Source organism: Atractosteus spatula, chromosome 3 (genome assembly GCF_055471065.1).
Source record: "Atractosteus spatula isolate fAtrSpa1 chromosome 3, fAtrSpa1.hap1, whole genome shotgun sequence".
In the NCBI taxonomy this organism is placed as follows: domain Eukaryota; kingdom Metazoa; phylum Chordata; class Actinopteri; order Semionotiformes; family Lepisosteidae; genus Atractosteus; species Atractosteus spatula.
This window is the reverse complement of record NC_142708.1, coordinates 14070984-14094550: the sequence shown is the minus strand read 5'-3', so window position 1 is coordinate 14094550 and position 23567 is coordinate 14070984. Positions and strand designations below refer to the sequence as shown.

Genomic DNA, 23567 nt, shown 5'->3' with positions numbered 1-23567 from the left:
CAGTTTTTTGCATCAACGTATTTACTGCAATTAAATAATTTCTTCCTTTTCCCCTTTTCAAATGTGCTTATCATTCAGCATTTAATTAACCTTGGGTTCATTTAATGTCTGGTCAGAGAAATTGTTTAACTGTAGCATTATTTATTATTAGAAGAATCCATTGGAGAATAATATGAAGTGCGATGGCATGGTGACGCAGTGGTTAGCATTTGCCTCACAGCGCTGGGGCCCCGGGTTCAAATCCAGACCCGTGGTTCTATCTGCATGGAGTCTGTATGTTCTCCAAGTGTTTGTGTGGGTTTCCTCCCACAGTCCCAGGACACACTGGTAGGTGAGTTGGCTTCTGTAAAAACTGGCCCTGAGTGTGTGTGTGTCTATGATGGCCTGGCATCCCGACTAGGATGTATCCTGCCCAGCACCCATAGTTTGCTGGGTTAGGAGCCAGCTCCCCCACAGCCCTGAATTGGATAAAGCAGTTAGAAAATGGGTGGAAGGATCAAGTATCTTGCTGATGAAGGATTTTTCACATTTTTATTCACAATAAAAATAAAGAAATAATATTATACATTCTGCATGTCTTTCAAACACTTTGTGCTGTTGTGCATCAAAAACAAAAACAGACTAGCATGCTCTGGGAGTACAGAAGGACCAAGGTTTTCTATATTCAATATATAGAAATAATATAATTTAGCAACTCTGAATAGTAAATATGTTAGAATTATCTTCCCTCTTCCTCCCAAAATGTTTTCATCAAACCCAAAAAAACAAAAGTGGAACAATTAAAATAAAACTGCTACACAGAACATGATATATTAAACATTAAGTTGACTTTATTTGCATATAAATACTGTAAATATTAAGAGTTATACAGAAAATTAGAACACATTACATTTTGGTTTTAAAACTACATCATCCTGTAACGGTAAGGCCTCAAAAACTCTTCTTGCCATTATGTCTTTCTCTTTTCAGATCCAGCACCTCTGTTTGTACCGATTCTCCCATCTTTGTTTGCTTCTTATTTTCAAAGTAAGGTGCTTTGCAAGAAATGCTTTTCACTTGGCTGGCAGAGAGAAGGTGGCAGTGATGCATGTGTGCTTTGCACAGGCCTTCGAGAAGGCTTTTGTGCTCAAGGGCATGGGAGCATTGCATGTTGCAAGTTTCTTTGTCACACTTTTTGCACGGTGAGCTATGAGGAATCTTTCTGTCAAGTACAGAAAGCAATTCATGCAAAAACAGTACCAAAGAGCCTGTCAAAACAGTTTTAAAAAGAAAAGGAAACTCAGAAGTAAGCTACTCATTTTAAAGCAGTTTTTTTCCTAGACTAAAAAAAAAATAAAGACTTGTTTTATTCCCAGTGATATACTGTAAAGGGTAAATTTTATAAAAATATAATCACACACAAAATAATAATACTATATGCAGGTCAGCACTTGTGGTTCAGTTGCAGGTGTTACCTCTTATGTGAAAATGAGATTTTAGTCTGATCTACGAATTGTTTTTTTAATCCATTCAATGTGTTTCTGAGTGAGAAGTGTGTACACTCCAGGTTTTTTCTGAAGGCCACAGCCTTTTCCAAATGATGTTATAGCTCTGAAGACTCTACCGCAGATTAGAGGTCCCCCAGAATCTCCCTGGAATAAATACAAAAATGGATCCATTTGGATAAATATTGATATACTGTATTGACATAGATAAATACATACATGGAACAAAATGTGTGTGGACATCTAAAATCTGTATGGAAAATATGCATGGGGGTACTTGCTGTTATTAAAATAATTATAAGTTATATAGTGAAGATCACAAAACAATAGTAAAATCATATATCAGAGGTGTCAAAGGTTGGAAAGTTTTGTTTTTAAAGAAAGCATTTTACTGAGACTGAATTAAGTCATTTTGGTTTTGTTTTAATTTTGGTTTTGTTTTTATCCAAAGCAACTTACATTGGTACCCATTTATACAGCAGAGAACATTTTCTGCAATTTCCCTCACGGGATCAATAAAGTATCTATCTATCAATAACATCACAGGACCATAGCAAGAGAAGTGCTTTGTTTAAGTGTACAACAGCAGTCATCCAAACAGTACATGAACCCACAACTATCAACATATCTGTCAAAACCACTACCTAATTATATATAGTGAAACTTGCCTTATAGTGTTATTTATGTAGTGTAACCCCACAAAATCTACACTAAAGCTTTAATGTACTCACCTGACATGAATCTTTGGAATCTTTACCAACTGATCCTGCACATAACATATCTTTTGTTATGATAGGATCAAAATTATAATAGTCCTCACTATTACACTTTTTCCTGTTAATGACAGTGACATTGGCTGCCATTAGCACATCTGATCCTTTCTTCGCTGTGTTTGTCACCAGACCCCACCCAGCAACAATGCAGTTGGTACCATCTGGCACATCGCCACCAGAATTTGGCAAGGGGAGATAAGACACAGCAGCATTACTCTTCACCTCTTTATCAAGCTGTGGAAGCAGAGAGAAAATCTTTTTAAAACTGCAGAAACGTCGAGGAAGGAGAACACAGAAATGCATTAGCCAGTGGTTTCACTGAACTACCTAAGGTTATATTTATAATTGTTTGAATGTAATTTGTTTAATGGTGATCTAAAGAGCTCCCATTTATACAGTAACTGGTTACTGCAACAATGTAAGTGATGTAAGTGATGTACAGTACCTTGTTCAAGAGTACTACTTCATTATCCCACCCAGGACTCTAACACACATCCTTCCAATAGGGCTTCTAGAAACCAAACCCTTACTTGACACTGGTCTGCAAATCTAGAAGCATTTCTAATCAGGGTATTTCTGTATCTCTGTTTGTACATAATTAAGAGCATGTGAAAGATACTGGAGATATTGATATTAAAGATCTGTGTGCATGTGCTGTGCAGGCCCAATTGGACAATTGCTCCAGTTCATGCAGCTCAGGCTCTTCTCTGCACTGAACAGAGGAAGGTGCTGAAACTGAATGCAATTTTTCAGTGCATGATCCTTACCTTTAGTAGCATGATGTCATGAACTTTATCTGTATTGTGAAAACATGGATGAGGCACTGTATTTTTCACTTTCCTGATTTGTATTTCTTTGTCAATCTTTGAACGAGCATGAACTCCTAGCAGGACTTGCATACTGCTGTTGAAGAAAACGGAGACAAGGGTTCATCAAACCTTTCTTAAGAAAGAAATGTATCATATCATTGTATAAATATGAATGACATTTGCAAAACATAGACATACTCTACAGCACATTGTCTGCTTTTGTTTGTAACAAACAAACCTGTACAAGCCTTTGTAGACCACATGTGAGCATGTGTTAGGAACCAATATAGAATTTAAGAGACTCTACAATGAACCTACTGTCTTTAAACAGTATAAAGAATCTTATTTTGGCTAATCCTAATCTTATTTTGACTACTGAAATATGCAATACAGTATAAGTACTGTAGTTTGCTGACAGTGATTCTGTGCTTAATTCACCAAATAGTACTTTATTTTTTTTTCTAAATTAAACTTGTTTAATTTTAAACATTCATATACAATATTTTTAAAACGGGTTCCAACAAAAGTCTAAAGAGCTTAGCCCAATTTGTTGAATACTCTGCAATGCATTAGTGCTAATAATCATAATGCCGTTTGTCTAATTCAAATTGGTATTTCTTTAACTGTCTTTGCTTTATCATTAGATAGCAAAAAAAAATAAATCTGTGAAAAATAAAGACATTTTTGCCAACAGCCACTAATCCTATGTAGCATTTTTTTCTTGCCTCTGTATGGATGTGTGGTACAGAAGATGAGGACTTGAGTAAGCTATTAATTCGGCCATGGTTAGTGAAGTGCAGTACAGAAATCTTACATGTTTTGACAGTGGGCAGCAGTTATCACCCATTTAGGTGCAATCAATGCTCCTCCACAAAATATTTCTTTGTTTTTCCCGTGCACAAGCGCCATGTAAGGCATGGAGTGTTTTGGCACTTCCTTGCCTCCTATGATTTCAGTGCTGTGGCCTATTAAGAAAAGAAATGACATATATGAATAATATACAGTTGAAGAGACACATACAATATGCTCCTGGCATCTTAAATTATTTCATAAAAGTGTTTTTAAAACAGTACTGTATAGTAAAATGTAGGGTTGTTCCAAATACACCGACGAATGTAATTCTGTTAAATAAGTACAATGTTTAGTTAATTGTATTTTTAGAAATCCTAAAGAATTCCAAAGCACATCAAGGAGGGGGATCTGCTTTATCCACTTCTGAAGCACAGCCCCTTCTTGGGTGATGTGTAGCTGCTGTTATGACCCCAAAGCCTGACTTCACAGCTGAGTAAGTGGAGAAGTGAAACATTGCTTCACAAATTCAATTACAAAGGAGATTTAGGTGGACAAGATTGATCAAGCTCAGAAGGGAATTTATCTGGGACACCAGGATTAGAGCTTCTGTTCTTTAATTTATTATACATTTATTACACATCCATCCATCTTTAACCACTTTATCAAATACAGGGTCTCAGGGGAGGCTAGAGTGTACCCTGGCAAGCAACGAGTGCAAGGCAGGATACACCCCGGATGGGACACCAGTCCATTGCATGGCACACACAGACACGCATGCACTCACACCAGGGCTAATTATTCTAGTAGCCAATAAGTCTACCCGAATGTCTTTGGACTGTGGTAGGAAATCAGATCACCTGTAAGAAAACCTCGTGAACATGAGAGCTGTGAATACCACTACCTTTACATATAACATTAAAGAATAATTTTGTTTCTGATACAGAATCCTAACAAGATAGTATGTCTTAAACCAATATCACATCTTAAAAATAGATATAGTGCAAGTACATTAAATTGTCTTTAGGCAGATATAAAACCAGTCAGTGTTTTTCCCTTACTGAAACAGATAACTGGCAGTGCTACAGCTCTCAGTCTCAAACTGGAAACCACCTGTGGTGTGGTTAAAGCTGTGGGCTTCAGATTAAAAAAAAGGGTTTGTTTAAATTTTAGATTCACTAAATTTCACCCCTACACAAATTGCTTAGTCATCAGTCTGCTATACATTTGCTTCTCTAACGTTGATGCACCTGTCATGGATCAATATTGTTCTGGTAACAAAAATATAACTGATAAAGCATTATGAAAACACATTTTTAAAGACATTTTAGACATAAAACATACAGTATGCTTAAGTTTAAATGTCGATTGCTTATTTAAGATTAGGTTAATCTTTACATGTAGCTGCATCCAATTCACTCAAAGTTTGTGATGTTTTGCCAAATGCATTTTAGGCCAATAATTTAACATTTTCCAGCTAAATAGTCTTCCAGTAACAGCCAACATGTAGTTTTCAAATCAACCTTAAATATACTCATTCAGGTACAACTTAACGTGGATATCAGCATTACTGTAATAGTTGCAAAGACGACTTTGAAAGCTTTATTAAAAAATTAGGTCAGGTAAAAACACTTTTTTCCTAAAAATTGAATTTTATGTTACATTTGATTACCTTAACTGTTTTTTTTTATCAGAATTGGTCAGAAACCCGAAAAGAAAATTAGGCCAAGGTGCTGTTATGATAGACACTTAAAAAATATTTCCAGAAACCAGCGATGATATCTGCCAAATGGGGTATTTTTTGGCTGAATATTTTTAAAACAGAAGAAGACTAAAATTTGAAAACCATTTTGCTTGGCTGGCAGCAGCCCTTTTGGATTCAATTTTGTATCCAACTATACAGAGCACATACATAAGTAGTAAGGAGTCTGGGAAGGAAATAAGTAAAATGTAAAAACTCTTACATTCCCTATAGACCTCCATTTGCTGGATTGGTAGTACAACACTATTGTCTCTTAAGTAAAGGGGCATGCTGGGCCAAATCGCCTTTTTCTCTTCATAACCTTTCTCATGTTCTGAAATTCTGAAGTGGCACAATATTGTCATTGAGCAATTTCATCACATGAGCATACCATGAATATTTTCATTCAGAGCTATCACGTAAGTACAGTACGTGGCATAGTATAAACAACTGCAAACATAAATAAAAAAACAGGAACACAATACAATCAGATAAAAACTGAAATTATACAAAAATATTCGTGCAAAGTCAGGACACAGACTAAGCCGTATACGCACATACTGTAGATGTATTATACATCTTTTTTTATGGAATCCTCATACTGCTAACCTGCTCTCTTTCATACTAGAATGGAACACTTCTACCAAAGTGTTCTTAGAAATATTCAAACTTTTTGAAGACATACTGTACCTGCCATAAAAATGGTAAACATTTGCGTCTGTTGTTTCCTTGAACCCCTTTTTTATGCTTGTAATTGTGATTAATAACTTATTATTACTTTTCTTGTTTTTAACCTTTGCACAATACTGTACATCCAATTTGAAGTGATTGTGTTTTTCTATGAATTTCTGGTAATTTTTGGTATTTATATAATTGATTCCCAGAATAAGAAACTTATCCTAAGATTTGCATGTATAAATTGCTTTGAAGTACCTGGTCATTTCAGCAGCACTGAAGAAAACGAGCCCTCAGGTATCTTATCAAGAGATTCTTACCTTCTGGAATCTGAAGGAGAATAACTGCAGAGACGCACAGCAAAAAAGTCAAGATGCCAGTCATTTTTCAAAAGTAATTTGCCTTGGTAAAGATCAACATTTATTGGGCTCTGAAAGGATGTGGTTAATTACTGATTGTTCTTCAGTGGGAAGTGACCAATCACCAAGGCTGACGTAATATATCTACAGTATGTGAAAAAAGCTTTAGAAATGTTCGAAACCTTGTGGGTTTCGCGTGTGGTTTCCTAATAATAAAACAAAATACGTAAGGCTGTGAATTTACTGAAAATGAATGTGATGCTTGTTGAAATGCAGTTAATCTAATTATTATTATAGTAGTACTGGTTCAGGGGTTGATAATTAACATCATGCTATTAAATTATTTAATAGTTTTTACAGATCTTTGTGGTGCTTTGCAATTATTTATACATTTTTTAAAATGCCTTATGCAAAAGTATTTATAATTTATGTTTTAATACACTATAATTATAATTTGAAACTGTTTTTGTTCCCACAGTCATAATTGCGAATTCCCATTCTGGTCATGTTGACAGAGGGCTGGGTTGGGAAACGGGGAAATTCGGTCTGGGCTATGAGTTGAGGGAAATTGCTTTGTAGGCTGGCTGCTGTGTGTAACTACCTCTCACAAATTGCAAGACTGAGACTGTCAAAGACTGGTGTAAGTGAGTAGTGTTGATTTTTTATTTTGAGCTGTTCAATCAAATTCGGACATCAGTGCACTAACATCCAGAACACATGTTATTTGTACTATTCCCAGAACCAACCTACCTTAAATAATCACATATTGTGCCAGTGAATTTGAAGTCTATATTGCACATAATATTTGTGTATAGCTTTTAGAAATACCCAACTTCTTTATTCTGTACTTTTTTATTATTGTCCAGAGTAAGATGTTTGTTTAGTTGCAACTCGGGCAAGTTTGTACTGTTTATAAAACCTGTCTGCCCTCTTCAGGATATTTTTAAAACTGAATTTAAGGTGAGAAAGTTTAATATTTCCAGATCTCTTTTTCAATAGCCTAACAACGATCTTAAAAAAGCCATGTTTATTTCTGGATACATAGAAAATATTTTGCTGTATTATGATCATACACATGTACACACCATATACTTTGAATATATTGGATACATTACAACGACTCCTTCACAAACTAACATAATTATAACAGAACTTGGGAATGTTTGTTATGGGATAAATGACACACTGGGGTATTATGGTGTAACAGTCATTATTGCTACTAATAAACCCACAAAGTTGCATAAAAATGAAGTAAAAATATAACCAGTTATTATAGCTCTTACGGAAGAATTTAGATTATGTTTCATGCCTATTTATTTTATATATCCTGCTCAACAGCAAAATGTGAAAGAGTCTCCTACTGGAACAAAATAATCATCTTATGTAAATAACAGATGTAAGCAAAAGTGCTTGAGGTAGTGAATGCTATTTTAGTACCTGAAAGTTAAAAATAGCCCGGCAAGACTTGGCCCCAACACTGACATTTTTGACATACGTCACATGTTTAATTTACATTTTCCTCAAGGTCATCACCAGGTTTCTTTCAGTTGCAGGTTCTGTTTATACATCGACTGAAAAATCCCCACAATCTTATGAAGGTTTTAACTGATCAAGCACATTAGAAAACAGATGGATGCAACAATAAACACATATCGTTTAAGACTGAGAAATGCATGCGAATCTGAAAGAAAATAAATCTGAGTGAGGATTAAGTAAATCTACAAAGTCAGTGACCGAAATTGAGAAAATTCTACAAAGGTATCCAGAATTTAAAATTCTAAGGTGATGGAGACTGCTAACACCTTTCCAACATACTGTAAAAGAGTAGGTTGTATGATGTAAATTTTACTGGAACTTTCTGTATTACATATTTCTTTGATCTTTTATATTCCCTGATATTGGTTACACTATGTTATTTAGAATTTGCCATGCTAACTACTAACTTACATTAAATAGAAAAAAGAAGAAAAAATCAACACTGTCTTGTAGGTTGTGCCATCATTCAGATGGCACATTGACCCCTGGAAGCGATTTCTCAATGACCTGATTCTACACAGTGGGACGCATAATGGCTGCAGTGGTTCACCCAAGGGGGAGGTTCATTTCAGTTGCTGGAGAAGTGGGAAAAGCACTACACTAATGTAATTTCTTTTTCTCTTTAGAATCTGCCTATAAGCAACGAGTTCAGGAATAGCTGTTAAAGGAAGCACTTGTGAAGGTGGAAGAAGGAAAACTAAAGCACACAGAAAACTGTTGAAACCTGATACTTTGGAAAAAATGTCAGAGGCTGAAGCTGTGGAAAGGCGTGTTGCTGACATGTCTCAACAGTTGTGTAAGAGAGTGTAAGGGGCTGTGTTCAGTTCTGAGTAAAACATACCTGAAGATAAACAACCAGCATAGGTATAGTAAGAACTGTAGTGGAGGACCCTTTACTGTCGGTGAAAAAGAAGATAATTTACCATCTTGATCTAGGCTACTTTTCTGCTTTTTTCTACTTTTAGCTCCCAGCAACAGCTTGTACATTATGTGCATTTACTATACACGCTGTCTGCATTGTTATTGTATATCATCTCTTGATGTATATTCCATGGTGTGCTCTTTTTAACTGCCCATTATTACTTCTATTTAAACATAATTTGGCTAGCCTGCTATGACAGCAGCAATGACTTCTGAATGGAATAAAATGGTACTGAGAAGCATGGGGTGGAAGGAGGTTGTATATATTAAAAGACTTGAAGTGCTCTAAACATCTACATTGTATGAAACCAATTTTAATCACCAAACTGTATTACAGAATAAGAACAAATAAGAGAAGCAGTGATTAATCATTCTGAAATTTGCAAGTGCATGAATGATATATTTAAATTTCAGGTGAGAATGCTACTTCCCTCGTGTTTATCCTTGTGTCACAGTTGATATCCGTGTTAGCTACCTTTCATTTTTGTGGTAACCAGCGTCATTTCATGCTCTTCTGCATTCCTCTGCTTGACATGTAGAACCTGATTCTTCCACTTTTAAAGCTATCCAACATCCGTCTTTATGCATTTAAGATTTAGTGCCAGCTAAGATGTAAATTCACTTGACTAAAGCAGCTCAGGGGAGCAGATGGATTTCAGGGAGAAAGTGATACAGGTTTGCTGAAAAATATTTCAGCCTAAAATAACTAAATGTATTTCTTTGGCTCAAAATGGATACAAGAGGATACATGCAATACATTGCTGTGTTCAGTGAGTAAACAATTTTGACAATTCTCTAAAAAATGCCGATTCAGCTTCAGTCACATGTCAAACTTTTTCAATTAATTGCACTTTAAATTTAGAGCTGCTTGATGTGTGCAAGGTTGTATTTGATATTGTCAAACTGAGATAATTTTTTTACCATGGAGGAATACAGTTTACGTATAAAGTTCACAATAATTTGTAATGTTTATTCTACTTAAGAAAACCCAGAATTTATATAGATTTGGATGCCTGCTTTCTGAATGAAGAAAGAAATAGTATACTAAGGAAAAACAGCTTTTATACTATTCAAGTTAAAGAATAGATTTGAGCAGACTGAGTGCTCCCGTGCTATTATGGTAATTAACAATACAGATGTGTTTCATGTATTAAAACAAAGTTTCTCTGTGACATCTGTATTGTTAATTACCATAATGCCATATTACGTAATGTAACAGATAATGAAAAAGAATCTTCTGATTGGTGTACAGCTCTGATCTATCAAGATCTGACTGCATGTTCAGACAGCTGGTGTCGGTATGGTGATCTTTTTACTGCATATCACAGAATAGATTGCATGTTCATAATAACAAAGCTTTTTGCTTGAGTCCAGGTTAAATGCATTATTTCTGTGCCCGATTCTGTGCCACATTGCTGGAAAAAAAAAGCATGGTGGCTGATTCTGTTCATTTACCTGTACATGTCACCAGGTTTCTGACCATGTGTCTTGACTGTACACAACCAATAACAAGCTCAAATGCTACAGATGTTTGGGTGGAAAATGTGTGGCAAAATCAAACCAAACTGAATTTATAATGATAGGATATGAGAGTTGAAAGAGAAAAGTTTATTTGTTACTATCTTTGAATATTACACTACTTAGAATAGTACTAAGCAGCAGATCAAGCTAAGGAATAGCATTTCACAGAGAATAAGGAAGAAGACAGATATCTTTTGTTGAGCAAGTGAGGAAGATGACTATTCCCTGCTTGCAAAACCATAAAATAATTTTTCAACCACATTATTCATTATGATTTTTTCCATTTCATTTGATGCATTTACACAAAATCTTTTTTTCACTTTGTTCCTCAGCACTTCTAACAGCAGAATGAAGTTTGTATTTACTTTTAGTGCTGTTATACTGTTGGTATTATTTTTTAAAAACTTTTCAAAATATTTCGAATTAATCTTAGATGATTTTGTATTTACATGAATATTCTTGTCTGGAATGATAGTGTCACCTAGTGGTACATACTGTAAGCATAATTATATACATGCCTCGTCTTTCAGAAGGTGTCAACACTACAAAATAAAAGAGGGATGCTTTAACAAACTTCTAAATGGGATCATGATTAAATATGATTCCATGGATAAAGAAAATCCAAGGTTTTAAGCATCTTATCACACAAAATGTAGGAGGCATGAGAATATAAAAGAAACAAAAATTGTAAGACAGCATCCTGAGCATAAAGTATCAATTACTGTGTTGTAAAGTATATAGAATCACTTGGCATTCATTCGATTTTGGTAACATTTAAATAACATTTCACTGAAGAAATACATTTTATTTTTCTTTCTTCTTTCAGCTTTATTTCATAGTACTTTCATGGTCTTTGGACAAACTCAGTTCACCGTCATTCTGATGCGGAAGAGCTGGGAAGAAGCCAGGAAATATTGTAGACACAACTTTGTGGATCTGGCTGTAGCACACGATGAACAGAGGTACCAGTACTTAATGCAGTGGATGAAACCCCTGAAACAGGGGAGCTTCTGGGTTGGTTTACAAAACAGATGTCATAACAACTGGACTTGGGTTGATGGAAGCCAATTAACATATAATCAATGGAATATATACCCCCATTGGACGGGCTGTGGGAGTCTTTATCTGAATTCCAATGATTCAAAAGCATTGTTGGCTCGTTGGTGCAAAGAACAACACTTTTTTATATGCCAAGGTAAATTATAAGCACATTAGTCAAACACTAAAAAGGCAGCATTATCTGACTCAGCAACCCAAGGCCTATCAGAATGAGAATCCTCACAGGTTTTAGAATTGTTCCTGCTATTTGTTTCATTATTTAATAATGAATAATAATTTAATAATAATTTCTTTTAAAATAATTTCACTAAACTTCATTGTCGACTGAAATGAGTTTGACCAATGATTTTCTAACACTCTCAGGTAATGTAATTATTTAGAAGATAATGTCACCAAGCATTTAAGACTGCAACTTTTTTAAATATTTTTTTTATTGAAAAGACACTGTTTGTCTTAGTACCTCCTTCAGTCAATTTAGAACATTAGATTAGATTATAAGGACCATAAAAACTTAATAAAAATGTGCATGTCATTCAATCGTAAATGTTTCTTGATACAAAGATATCTGATTTTTTTCTTTTTGTAGGTCCAACTCCTCCACAAAAGATACATGTTAATTCTGTTGGGACAGAATATGTTGCTTTAAGTTGGGAAAGACCTTCCATTATGGTGGGAACACCATACAGTTTTAACGTATCTTATTTTTCCCCTTATTGGGAACAGTATGGGTCATTTATTTTAACCTCCAACTCCACAGTCATTTACGGCCTAAAATCAGGCAGTGAATACATATTCAACGTTTCCATAGTAACTAACACTGGAATCCAGAGTTCATCTGTTTCTCTAAGACTTCAAACACGTATGTATCACCTTCTTTCTCTCTATATCTCATTAATGTTATAGGAAAACAGTTGATGAACTGAAATCCTGATATCAGTTAAATTAATTAATAGTAAATAGTAATTTAATATTTAAGTGTCCCAGAATGCACAGGATTAAAATCCCAGAGTTTAATCCTGTCACTGTTCAAAGGCAATATATGTTTTTCATTGTCTACCTTTACAGTACATCCTGAATCTTTCAATTTTAAACTCTTGCAAATGAAACAAAATTCATATTTGTGAAAAACTACTCCTCTCTTTAAAATATATACTTTACTACTGGCTCAATAAATTACCTTATTATTATGAATTAGCTGACAAGTGTAATATTTATAACTCAATCCTTAATCTGGTGTAAAATTAAATTTAAATTAAAAAAATAGTCACATTAAGATTAAATATAGAAATTTTCTGTTAAATACTAATAAAATATTAATGCTTCTTTACACCTGATACCTCTTATTAAGACTCAGAAGATAAGGCAGTATAATTCTGGAACTGACATTAAAATGTGCCACAGCCATTAAATCATTTTGTAACATTCTGTTATAGGTCTGCACCAACCAGAAAAGTTATGTATCGACTCAATTGGAGCTGATTCAGTTTCTCTAAGATGGGAGAAACCTGCAACAGAGGGGGAAATGTCATGCCAATTTAAAGTCAACTATGCTTCCAGAGATGGAGAATTCCAAGGGTCCATAACTATCCCTGAAACCTCCAATTCCATGGTCATCTCAAACCTGAAATCAGGGACTGAGTACATGTTCAGTGTCACAGCAGTGAGAAACAATGGAGCAGAGAGTACACCTGTCTCTGTGTTTCTCTGCACATGTAAGAGTCAAAGTCTCGTTATAACAGAAGACTGAATTTCTAGACGACTGAAAAGTTAATGTTTGCTGTGCATGATAATAAAAATGACAATGATTGTAAAAAAATTGCATTTACATATTGTAATGTTCTTCCCATCCAGGTAAAAATGAAGTAACAATCTGTAAGATTGGCTGCATTGTTCTGGGAATTCTGTTGTGTTCATCAATGGTCCTGTTAGCCTGGCTCTGGAAAAAGCTGGTACTCATAAAAAAAGGTAGGAATCTAAAATGCTTTTTATCTTATAAATGTGTTTAACTGTCCCAGTGTCTCTTTTTTGTTTTTAAATGTGTGCTCCCATCTTTGTATTTTTATGTTCTTATAAAAAGTAGGAAATTAAGCTGTTCTTTTATATCTAATCATTAAAGAAATATCCAAAAGAGCTGTCCAAAAGATGATAATAAAACATTACTAAAACGCGTATATGAGGTCACTGATAATCTTTTTCTGAAAATAACCTACATTTCCCATCTTCTTCCACATTTCTTCATCCTCGTTCCACAATTTTCTGCAATAGACATCCAAAGAATGAACAATAAAAGAATGTTCAAGGAAAACATTTTTGTAGTAACATACTAAAATGATGTATGAATGAATGAAAAATATCTGTGTTTCAGGTGGTTGCCAGTGTCATGTGATCCGAGTTGCTGGGGGTGTTTCAACTAAGCTTTTAGGTGAGGGACTAATTACAGTAAAGGAAATAAGAACAATGCAGATACAATCTCATCACAGTAACACATTCACTTTAAGTCAGAAAATGCAGAATTGTTTACAAAAACAGCATTTTAAATGCTTCTGATTATGAACTGCTGTATTTATTAGATATGGAAAATATATTTAGGTACAGTATTTCATACATCCATTCCACCTGAATACTGTACATGCATTCTGGTAGACTGAATACATGTACAGTAAAACCTAATGTACCACCTTATCTGTGTAGCTGAGCTCAGTATGTCATCAGTATGCATGAGCCCCATCTTGAAACTTTCCAGTGTACTTTAACTATAGAAAATAAAGCAAGAATTGCTTGTTTCTGGGTTTTTACTTAACCTTTGCATAGTAGAATACGGAAAATCAGAAGTTTATATTATTAAAATATCCTAAGTGCAGAAGCCAATTATACCCTAAACAGGTTATATATCATCTTTCCCCTGCTCTCAATAAAATACATATTCTGCTACCTTTAACTAGGCATGATCAAAAACTGCCTTCAACACAAAATGTTGATGTCTCAGTCAAAGGTCTGAAAGGTTCTCTTTTTATGTACAGTAGGTGGGCCAAAGCCTTCACTGCCTGTGAGTTGTATTTGAATTAATGTGGTTTTGAGACCTTCATCAGCAACATACCCAGGTATAGTATCCCAAACAGAGAAAATGACATTACATTGGTTGTCTGGGATCCTAAACAGAAAAAAATATCACGTCTGCATGCAATTCTGCTGAAAGTAAGACATTTTTAACAAATGTGTGTGTCATGGATGGTGACCCCTTCATGCAGGATGATTTTAGTTATTGTAGCCAACTACTGTACTACCTAACAAATTACAAGCATGCCAGGACCCATTTTTTTCACAACAGGTTCTTTAGGTCTCTTAGATCCACCAGAGCCATTTTACCTTTTTAATACAGTCTATCAATCTACCCGTCACACTGGACTCATTACAACAATTTCTAAAACTGCCTGTCTGACACACAGAGCATATGACACAGCTTATACACAAGGGGTGCTCACTCACAGAGCAGCACAAGAACCCCAGTTACGGAATCTTCAATGTCCAAAAAGAGCAGTCCAGCAGTACTGTCTTCCAAAAACCACTCCAGTTAGTGGCCTACCACAGCAAGAAAAACTGCCATCAGGAACAAAGTGGTGCCTTATGCCCACCCACCGGCCAGTTTTCTCTGAGCCTAGCATCACCCGTGGGAGCAGGGGAGACGATGGCAGAGCCTTCCTCACCTGCTCTCTACAGAGTCCTTGGTGTCCCAGTCCTCTCCTGGGTCCAGCGGTGCAAACTGCATGCCCCCAGTTCCTCTCTGTGCTCCGTGAGTCCCCTGGGGCTTATGAAGAAACTGAAGAAGCTCTTTCCTAGCCACAGCTCAGAGCTTGTTAATGGTGTGTGGTGGGGCCGAAAAGCCCTTGTGATATCTTGAGTGTGGCCAGATATTATTATTATTATTATGTCATTTGCCAAACTGCTTTATACCGGACGGTGTTGTGGGAAGCTGGAGCCTACCCGGCAACAAGCAACAAGCGCAAAGCAGGGTAAAACATACTCTTTGAATATCACCATTACTCTCCTTGAAACAGCATTTAAGTAGGATTTTCAAAAGTAGTACATAGCAATATAGTATGTCTACTTAAGGATTTTTAAAAATCAGTAATAAATAGTAATAAATGTCACAAAAAAGTGAAAAAGATAAAGAAAAAGACTTCTAAAATGCTATGCATTCACATAAAGAAAAAAAAACATTTCTTAGTCTTTCAGTATACAGTGACTTTTTAATCATTTTCTTCCAAGCATGAAAATCTTGCAAGTATAAATCAGTGTTGTCATTTTCTGAAATTTAAAGGAAGTAAAAATGAAAGGTCTGTTAAATATTTAGAACACTTCATGCACTAGAGAAACAGGAATCAAGATAAAGATCTTATTATTTTATAAGATATAAAGATGTTATTATATTCATAGTCTTATTTCCTGTGCCTGCCAAAATTTGAACACTTGCCAAAGATTTACAAAGCAGCATTTCAATGTGTAGACACACAAGCTGTTGGTCAGCAGAGGTCACTGTTACAAGAGTCATGTTGTAGTTACTGATTTCTCCTGTTTCTCTAAGAACGTACTGTACAGTGCTGTGTTTTTTGGAAACAGTAGGAGCATTCATGCAGAACATATGCTGCTCATGATTTTCATCATCCTCACAATTTACCAAATAGATTACGGCATAGTGATAAAGATAAAGTTTAGTCTTTCAGTCTTAAAGGATTACAAAAAAACCTTTGAGTAGGGCTCTCTAACACTTGTCCTGGAGAGAACCAAACCAGCAGGATTTATAGGTAGCCATTAAATCCTCAGAATTTAAAGATTTGGGCCAACTGGACGATAATCAATTAAACAATGGATTTAGTAAATTAAATAATTTTGAATACGTTATTTGGAACAAACATTGCAATACCTTTCAACCTTAAAGGACTAACATTCCCTTAACAGAACAAAATCAATATCTCAATAACTTGCAAGCATTTCTAATCTCCAAAAAAATGGTGGATTTCGGGTGGACTGTAAGATTAACTGTATTGGAGCTCTACAGGACCAGGGATTTGATAACAAAAATTCAGTTTAAACTATTTTATAATTTAAGGTCAATACTCATTTCTCACTATATTACTCATCTAAGTACTATGCAGCACACAGTCATTATGCATACTCTGTAGCAACGAGTTACGTCACAATCCTTTTTCAGTGATCTATCTAATACATTGCCCATATAACTCTTAGAACCTCTTTCTGTCTTTACAGATTCTACTGGGAAGATATCACCTGCTGAATCCATTAAACCTGAATTGTTGTTGATAGATCTTGGTCCATTCGCATAAATCAAGCATTGCATGAGGCAGCACACACATTGGTATTGTGTTTGGTCAATAAGTTATGTGTGCTTGGGAGATAAGTGATGAGGGAGCAGGCTCTCTCCATATTCTATTTTTTTTTACCTGAAAATTTTATATTTTATATTAATAATATATACATTATATGCTGCTGATTAATAATTATATGAAACAATAAATAATATTGAACAGTATTGAAATGGTGTTGATCAGAACTGCAGACACTAACTGGAACAAACTGTAAAAGTCACACTAATATGCTGAAATGGAATATTATAGGTTAGTAGATTAAGACATTGTTATCCATATAATCATGATCAAAAATGGGATTTACAGACTGAAGAAAAGCAAAATCAGATTTCACCTTTAGTGTTAAACTTTTGAGTTTGATACTGTATTTTTTGTTAATAGTACTTGGAGGAAGCCATTTTGGATTCCAGTGTAGTTGACGCATTTCTTCATCTGATTAAAAGAAAATCTCTATGAATAGGCTTCATCATTCAGTGCTTCTCTGTAAAAATATCAGTATTTATCATAATTTTCTTTCTGAATGAGTCTTGTTATAGCATTGAAAGAGTTAAGGTGATTTATATCACAATGACATGTAAGATTTGATAGAATTTGAAACCTGTAACCTGTTTAACCAAACATGAAAAAATGTATCCTAGAGAGCTGATGTATGCAGGTAATGTAATGTACAGTAGTAGGTGCACCTACCCTACTAAGAAATTCTGTGGCCAGGAATCTGTGCTGATTCTTAACAAAAGAGAATAAAAGACTGTAGTCTACTCTGGCAGTTGCTGGTTGTATTACAGATTATTTTAAAATTGTTTTATGTTCATGTGTGCAAATTAAGCAATGAAATAACTGGGGCATTAAAATTACTTTAATGTAATTAGCCCTGGGGAAAGCTGTTTTTCTCTTTTGTGTCTGTAGTATACATTAAAAACTCCTGGTGATGTCTGGGTTGTGTATTGTTTGACAAACATGTCGAAGACTCATTTCATCTACTTACATTTAATTTAATTTCTGGGAGTGATGAGATCCTACTGCCCTGTCTCATCTGATTGAAGCAGAACCTTTTTGCAATGTACTGAAAGCACTTTTCTCTAAATGCAAGTATGGCTAACTGGCTTTAACTTGGTGCAAAGCCTTTATTTTTGCACCCTAGATATTACTTTTACTTTCTGCGTGCTAAGTGCCAACAGTAGTTGTTACTATACCTACCATTAGAAAGGTAATGCATGTGAATGAAATGTCAGACGTTAATGTTGCTTAAATGTAAAAAAAAAATTAGACTTATATAAATTGCTCAGTGGATTATACTTTTTGTGTCATTATACTCATTTATTTAATACCCGAACGTTATCTTCATTTGTTTCTTTTTTCCTTAAAACAACAATTTCTTTCTTTCCTGTGGTTTACAAACTAGAATGTCATTCCTTTTTGTTTCTTTACCCTTCACTTTTTTTCTATTTCCTTTCTGCTATTAAAAATAATCATACAAATGTAGGTTGTAAATAATTACAGCTTATAGGATGATGGATATTAAAACATGCAAACCTTTTTATATTTATTCCTCTCAAATATTTTAAAAAGCAAAAAATAAATATTACAAATGATGTAAATCACAAATTCTTTACATAACAATCATTGGAATTTATAACTTCACTCAGCTATGTTTTCCCTTCTTTACTTTGTATAGCTTAGAACCCAGACAGAACTTCAGTGAACTGCAAACAAAGATCTTCTTTTTCAGTGCCAACAGTCTATTAATATCCGTGAGAAACAAAAACGCCTTAGTTTATTTTTTTAGCTGTTTTGTTTATTTACACCTTGCTATAAATACAGTACAATGTAGACAAAGCAGTGTTTGTAAAACCTTTCTTTGGGCTTATTTGTATTAGAATACACTAGCAAAACATATTTTTCTTTAAAACAGGTCACTAATCCTGCAATGGTTATTACAGAAGCTGTAACTCACTTTCTCCATAGTTTGACTTGGGCGTGTATTTCACAGTCTGGCAAAACATTCTCTTACTTAAATATAAGCCACTAACATTCACCAGAGGGTTAGTCACTTATTCCCTTCCCAGGAAGACAGAAAGCAACATGGCATTTATTAAGAAGATCTTGCTCTTTTTCTCACTGATGTCAGTACTTGTACTCTCTGAAAGCGACCAGATTGTTGAGGATGTAATTGAAGAAATCAAACCAAGTAAGCTTTCTCTACATTTTTTCAATAACCTCATATAGTCACAAGCTGTCTTTTAATCATGTTAATAAAAACATATAAAGTGGAAAAAAAATGAGTGTAAGTGATGCTTAATCTCTTGTCTCCTCAGTTATTATCCTGCAAATCTGGAGTCAGGGACTGTGCATTATATTGTGTGAAGTTTCCATATGATATATGTATATTTGTGAAAAACTAAGAAAATACTAATTGGTGGAATAGATGAAAAATAAAATCCTGTTCTTTTCCCTTTGGTGACACTGTAAGGTGATAATCTTATTATCCTGAAAAATGGTAGTGTCCAAAATGATAGACTGAAAACAAAGGTTCTTGTGTTGTACACAGAAATTAAATTATTAAAAATTACTGGTTACAGGAATGTTTTAGACAACCTTTAGCTGTGTAGAAGAAAAATGAAAGAATGCTATCACCTTGTAATTAGTTATTTGCTGTTAGTTCAGGTACAAGTTGACTGCGATGTGTTTACTTAATTGACACAGTGAGATAGTTGTTAGTTTGTTTCTTACGTTACTGTATGTCTGCTTCATTTTGTACACTAACAACCAAGTCCTTTGAGCCCAATTTTCAATTCTAGGCAGAATAGAAACACGATTTTTGACTTAGAAGCACTATTAGCAGGGATCTACTGTATAATGATACAGGAGTTAAAACTATCTTATAGATAGGAAAAAAGAATAATAAAGAATTCGAATTAACGAATATACATAGATAGTTCAAGGGTGGTAGACAAGTCCTGATGGTGGGGTAACAACCCATATCAAAAATGGCATAGAGGCAGAAGAATGTAGATATCACTGCTTCTAAATAATAAGACACATTTTTTGTGGAATTTTACTGCACATAATAATTTACTATACATTCTAAACAGAATCAAAAGGAGAAACCAAGGACATGTAGCAAGTATAAAATGAAAGTGGAAAATGCAGTCAATCATTTCAGAAAAACAAAATTACATTGTGAAATACATCTGAAATGAGATAATCTATGGTCATCTTTGGCATTTTCTTCGAGGGTATATAAAGCCTGTTGGTGCTCCTTTTCGAATGGATCCAAACAGCCCAGAAATCCAGAATGTGGCCAACAATGCCGTTGCAGAGTACAACAAGATATCCAGAGGAAAAAACTATTTCATACTTCTCAATGTCACTTCTGCTGAAGCACAGGTAAAACTGCTGGTTAATATACTGTACAAGGGATACTAAAGTAGCAGGGATACTTAAGTGTTAAGTAAATGTTGGGAGAAAAGGGTACACTCAGATGCAAAATAAAAATCATAACATGGCAAATATTGGCAAATGCTTCTCTTCTGTACTTTAGAATTTGGCAGGAAGCCAAAGCTTACAATTAATCCTACTGGAGGTTTCAAGTTTTTGTTGCAAGAAATGAAAAACAAACTTTAGACTTTCAAGACACAATATCAATATAATATAATATTATCAAACATAATATTTAATCTGACCGCCAGAAGTAGTCTATTTTATTTGGTTTTAAAGGGTATGGGTTTTAAAAATCACTAGGTTGCTTGTAATAATGATATTTAGACATTTTGGCCAAAGGGGCAGCGTAGGGTAGTGTTAGAAGATCTTGACATGCTGAAGGTTGTTGTTTGAGTTTCTGTTGCAGGCAGTTCTGTTGTGTTATTGAACAAGGTGCTCACCCCAATGGCTTCAGTGCACCCAGCTGTATAAATGGGTACCAGTGTTGCAGGGGAAACCCCTGATATCCCATCCGGGGGGAGTCATACACTCTGAATCTACTCAGCAGTGTGAAAACCAGAATATACTTCAGCCTGATGGGTCTCTTGACTTGAGTATGGAATTTACTGTAGTCTAAGCATTCTCTCATTGTCAGCTACTTTTCTATTGACTGATATCATTATTATATTGGTCTTTTTCTAGCAGGCAAATGTTGTAATATGTGTTTCTGAGTTTCTGTTTTTCCTTTTTGTTGTTAAAGGTCACAAATACAATAACATACAAGCTCAATGCTGAGATCGGAAGATCAAAGTGCAAGAAATCTGAAGATATCGATTTAAAATCATGTGCCTTAGGAAAAAAGGTATTTTCTTAAGCTATTTTTTTCAGGTTTTCAATGGTGGGGTGGGAGATATGTTAATACAAAAAAAAATACAGTATATCTCCTTTGGAGAGACCTTTGGTTTCTCATGTCTTCATCTGGATAAATAAAAATACACAAAAAATAGACAAGGTATCAGAAGGACCAACTTTCAGGTTAGGATGAGACTTGCATTGAAAGTTATGTTAATTAGCAACACAGGAGATAGAAACTATCTTATGACTTCTCATTCCGAATTTGTGCTCATAAGATAGGCAGCAGATTGATGTCTAATGGGTTCTCATCATGTAGCATAATTAAACAGCATCCATATTATTTAATTAACTATATTATTTCTTTTACAGAGGCTCAATTGTCAGTTTGAGATCCAGTTTCATCCTTCTAAAAACAAGAATGCCCTCACTGACTCTAAATGCAAGAAATAGGTTTTCTCTGTTATTTCTACTGTTTTCTTAGTTTAGTTGCTCCCTGTTTAACCAGTTGAATAGAAGACTGTATAATGTAACTGGATATGGCATATTCTGCATAACTGTTCCTTTTTAAGAAAACAGTTTAAAATCATATATTTTTATTAAACTCTTAAGATTACAAAGCTATTAATTTGTGTTGGGTTTCTTATATATTTAAAACTCCAATTTTGATGCAGTGATAATTATCTACATTTTTAGCTGCGTGTGATGTTTTGTAGCCTTTTACACATTAATGTAATGTGCAAGATCCCAGATGGCTTGTTTGTTAAAAGCCTCCACCCTGACCACAGGACATGGCCTATAACTTACAGATCTGGCTGTACTTCTTCCAGCCTGTTCCAGGAGCCCTTCATTGGCTGTGGATTAACTGCAGGCTGTCAGGATTTGGTTAAGCAAATTGATGTGAATTTTTTTGGCTCATCATAGAGCAAGAACTCCCTATCGTTCACTTTGTTCCATGACGTTTTGGTTAGATCCATGCTTTGCTTTCAGATGGCACTTCAGCACCTCCTAGTTACTTAAAACCACAAAACAACACCCTCAAAAATTACTGTACCACAGAACTGACTCTACACTTCCATGACCCAGTCTCAGCAAAACCTGTACATCGTGTACTATATAAAACTGATATTTAGGGAATGGCTGTCATTCAGATATCACTTCTAAACAAGGCCAATGCACAGCAATGCATAACCTGGTGTAATGAGCACAAAGCCTGGAGTTGTGAGCAGTGAAAGAAAGTAATATGGCCTGAATATTTGTGTTTTAGTCTTTTTCCTACATCTGGACAGGCTTATGTTTGGAGAAAACCAAAGAAAGCCTTTAACCCACACTGTCTATTGCCAACTGTTAAACATGGTGGTAGATCTGTTACAGTATGGGCAGCCATCTTGTTGGAATATTGGGACCAATTATTACTCTTCATGGTAGTATTATGGAGAAGGAATACAAAGCCATTTTAGGTAATTAGGTACACCCTATGGTGCAAATATTGATTCCTTAAGAATCATATCCCAAGATGATAATGCCCCAATCCAAGAGTGGATTAAGATAAACACCTTCCATGGCCTCCCTTCTTACCAGATCTAAACGTCATTGAACCTTTATGGAAGGTTCTGGAATGTAGAGTGGAGATTTTCATCTCCTTTATCTTTAAGGAAACTTTCCTTCTTGATACATAGTCCAAAAACCAACTAAAAAAAGTTAGAAATTATTATTCCAAGAAGGACTGAAGCTGCTCTGAATGCAATAAGTGGCATAACTTCTTAATACATATTCATACATTTCTTTATGATTCCATTATTTTGTCTGTCCCCTGTACAGTATATATATATAGGTATATACTGTACTGTTCCTGGTATTTGCAATGTTTCGTGGAAGACAAAATAGAGAACATTGTTTAGAACTACAGTATGTGACTTTTGTACTTATTATCACATTATAATTGCTTTCACAGTGTGAGTTATATGAAAATATTCTATTACAAATACTGTAAAAACTTTATGTAAATTCTTATTAAAGAAAAATCTACTATACAACTGCCATGTTCCAGTGTACTGGTTGTTGAACATTAAAATTTTGATAAATAAATGTATACTAAAAATATTCATTTTATGAATGTTTTCCAGCATCTATGATGCTTGACGTAACAAAAAATTGGAAGTTTTCTTGTAAAAAATAACCCATGGCTTAATTTAAGAGTGAGAATAATATTCTAGACATGAAGCAGACGTGTTTCTAACGATA

The 23567-nt window shown here is 34.7% G+C and overlaps 3 protein-coding genes across 8 annotated transcripts; 2 read left to right on the top strand and 1 right to left on the bottom strand.

Moving 5' to 3' along the window:
- Nucleotides 1–933: 933 nt before the first annotated feature.
- LOC148837448 (granzyme A-like) lies at nt 934–15477 on the bottom strand. Of its 4 annotated transcripts, XM_088910782.1 has the most exons (6): nt 15372–15477; nt 13878–13923; nt 3881–4031; nt 3025–3160; nt 2216–2491; nt 934–1631 (listed from the first exon to the last, which is right to left on the bottom strand). In XM_088910782.1, exons 3-6 carry the CDS (start codon nt 3982–3984, stop codon nt 1476–1478), a joined length of 672 nt encoding a protein of 223 aa, XP_088766908.1. In that variant the 5' UTR covers nt 3985–4031; nt 13878–13923; nt 15372–15477; the 3' UTR covers nt 934–1475. The 4 variants fall into 4 exon arrangements, with proteins under 4 accessions (XP_088766908.1, XP_088766907.1, XP_088766910.1 ...); XM_088910781.1 differs by lacking the exons at nt 13878–13923; nt 15372–15477 and adding an exon at nt 6592–6666; XM_088910784.1 differs by lacking the exons at nt 13878–13923; nt 15372–15477 and adding an exon at nt 6592–6645 and having other exon boundaries at nt 3025–3157.
- Nucleotides 9670–17980, top strand: LOC148837447 (fibronectin type III domain-containing protein 2-like). Of its 3 annotated transcripts, XM_088910779.1 has the most exons (8): nt 9670–9857; nt 11435–11803; nt 12254–12526; nt 13101–13379; nt 13519–13632; nt 14033–14089; nt 14688–14768; nt 16933–17980. In XM_088910779.1, the coding sequence occupies exons 1-7, from the start codon at nt 9818–9820 to the stop codon at nt 14726–14728; spliced, it is 1173 nt and encodes a 390-aa protein (XP_088766905.1). In that variant the 5' UTR covers nt 9670–9817; the 3' UTR covers nt 14729–14768; nt 16933–17980. The 3 variants fall into 3 exon arrangements, with proteins under 3 accessions (XP_088766905.1, XP_088766904.1, XP_088766906.1); XM_088910778.1 differs by lacking the exon at nt 14688–14768 and having other exon boundaries at nt 16933–17022; XM_088910780.1 differs by lacking the exon at nt 14688–14768 and having other exon boundaries at nt 9711–9857; nt 11435–11570; nt 16933–17022.
- A 1088-nt stretch (nt 17981–19068) lies between these two features.
- LOC148837446 (cystatin) lies at nt 19069–23359 on the top strand. The gene is made up of 4 exons (XM_088911973.1): nt 19069–19239; nt 20287–20438; nt 21232–21333; nt 21696–23359. Exons 1-4 carry the CDS (start codon nt 19134–19136, stop codon nt 21774–21776), a joined length of 441 nt encoding a protein of 146 aa, XP_088768099.1. The 5' UTR covers nt 19069–19133; the 3' UTR covers nt 21777–23359.
- Nucleotides 23360–23567: the final 208 nt, after the last annotated feature.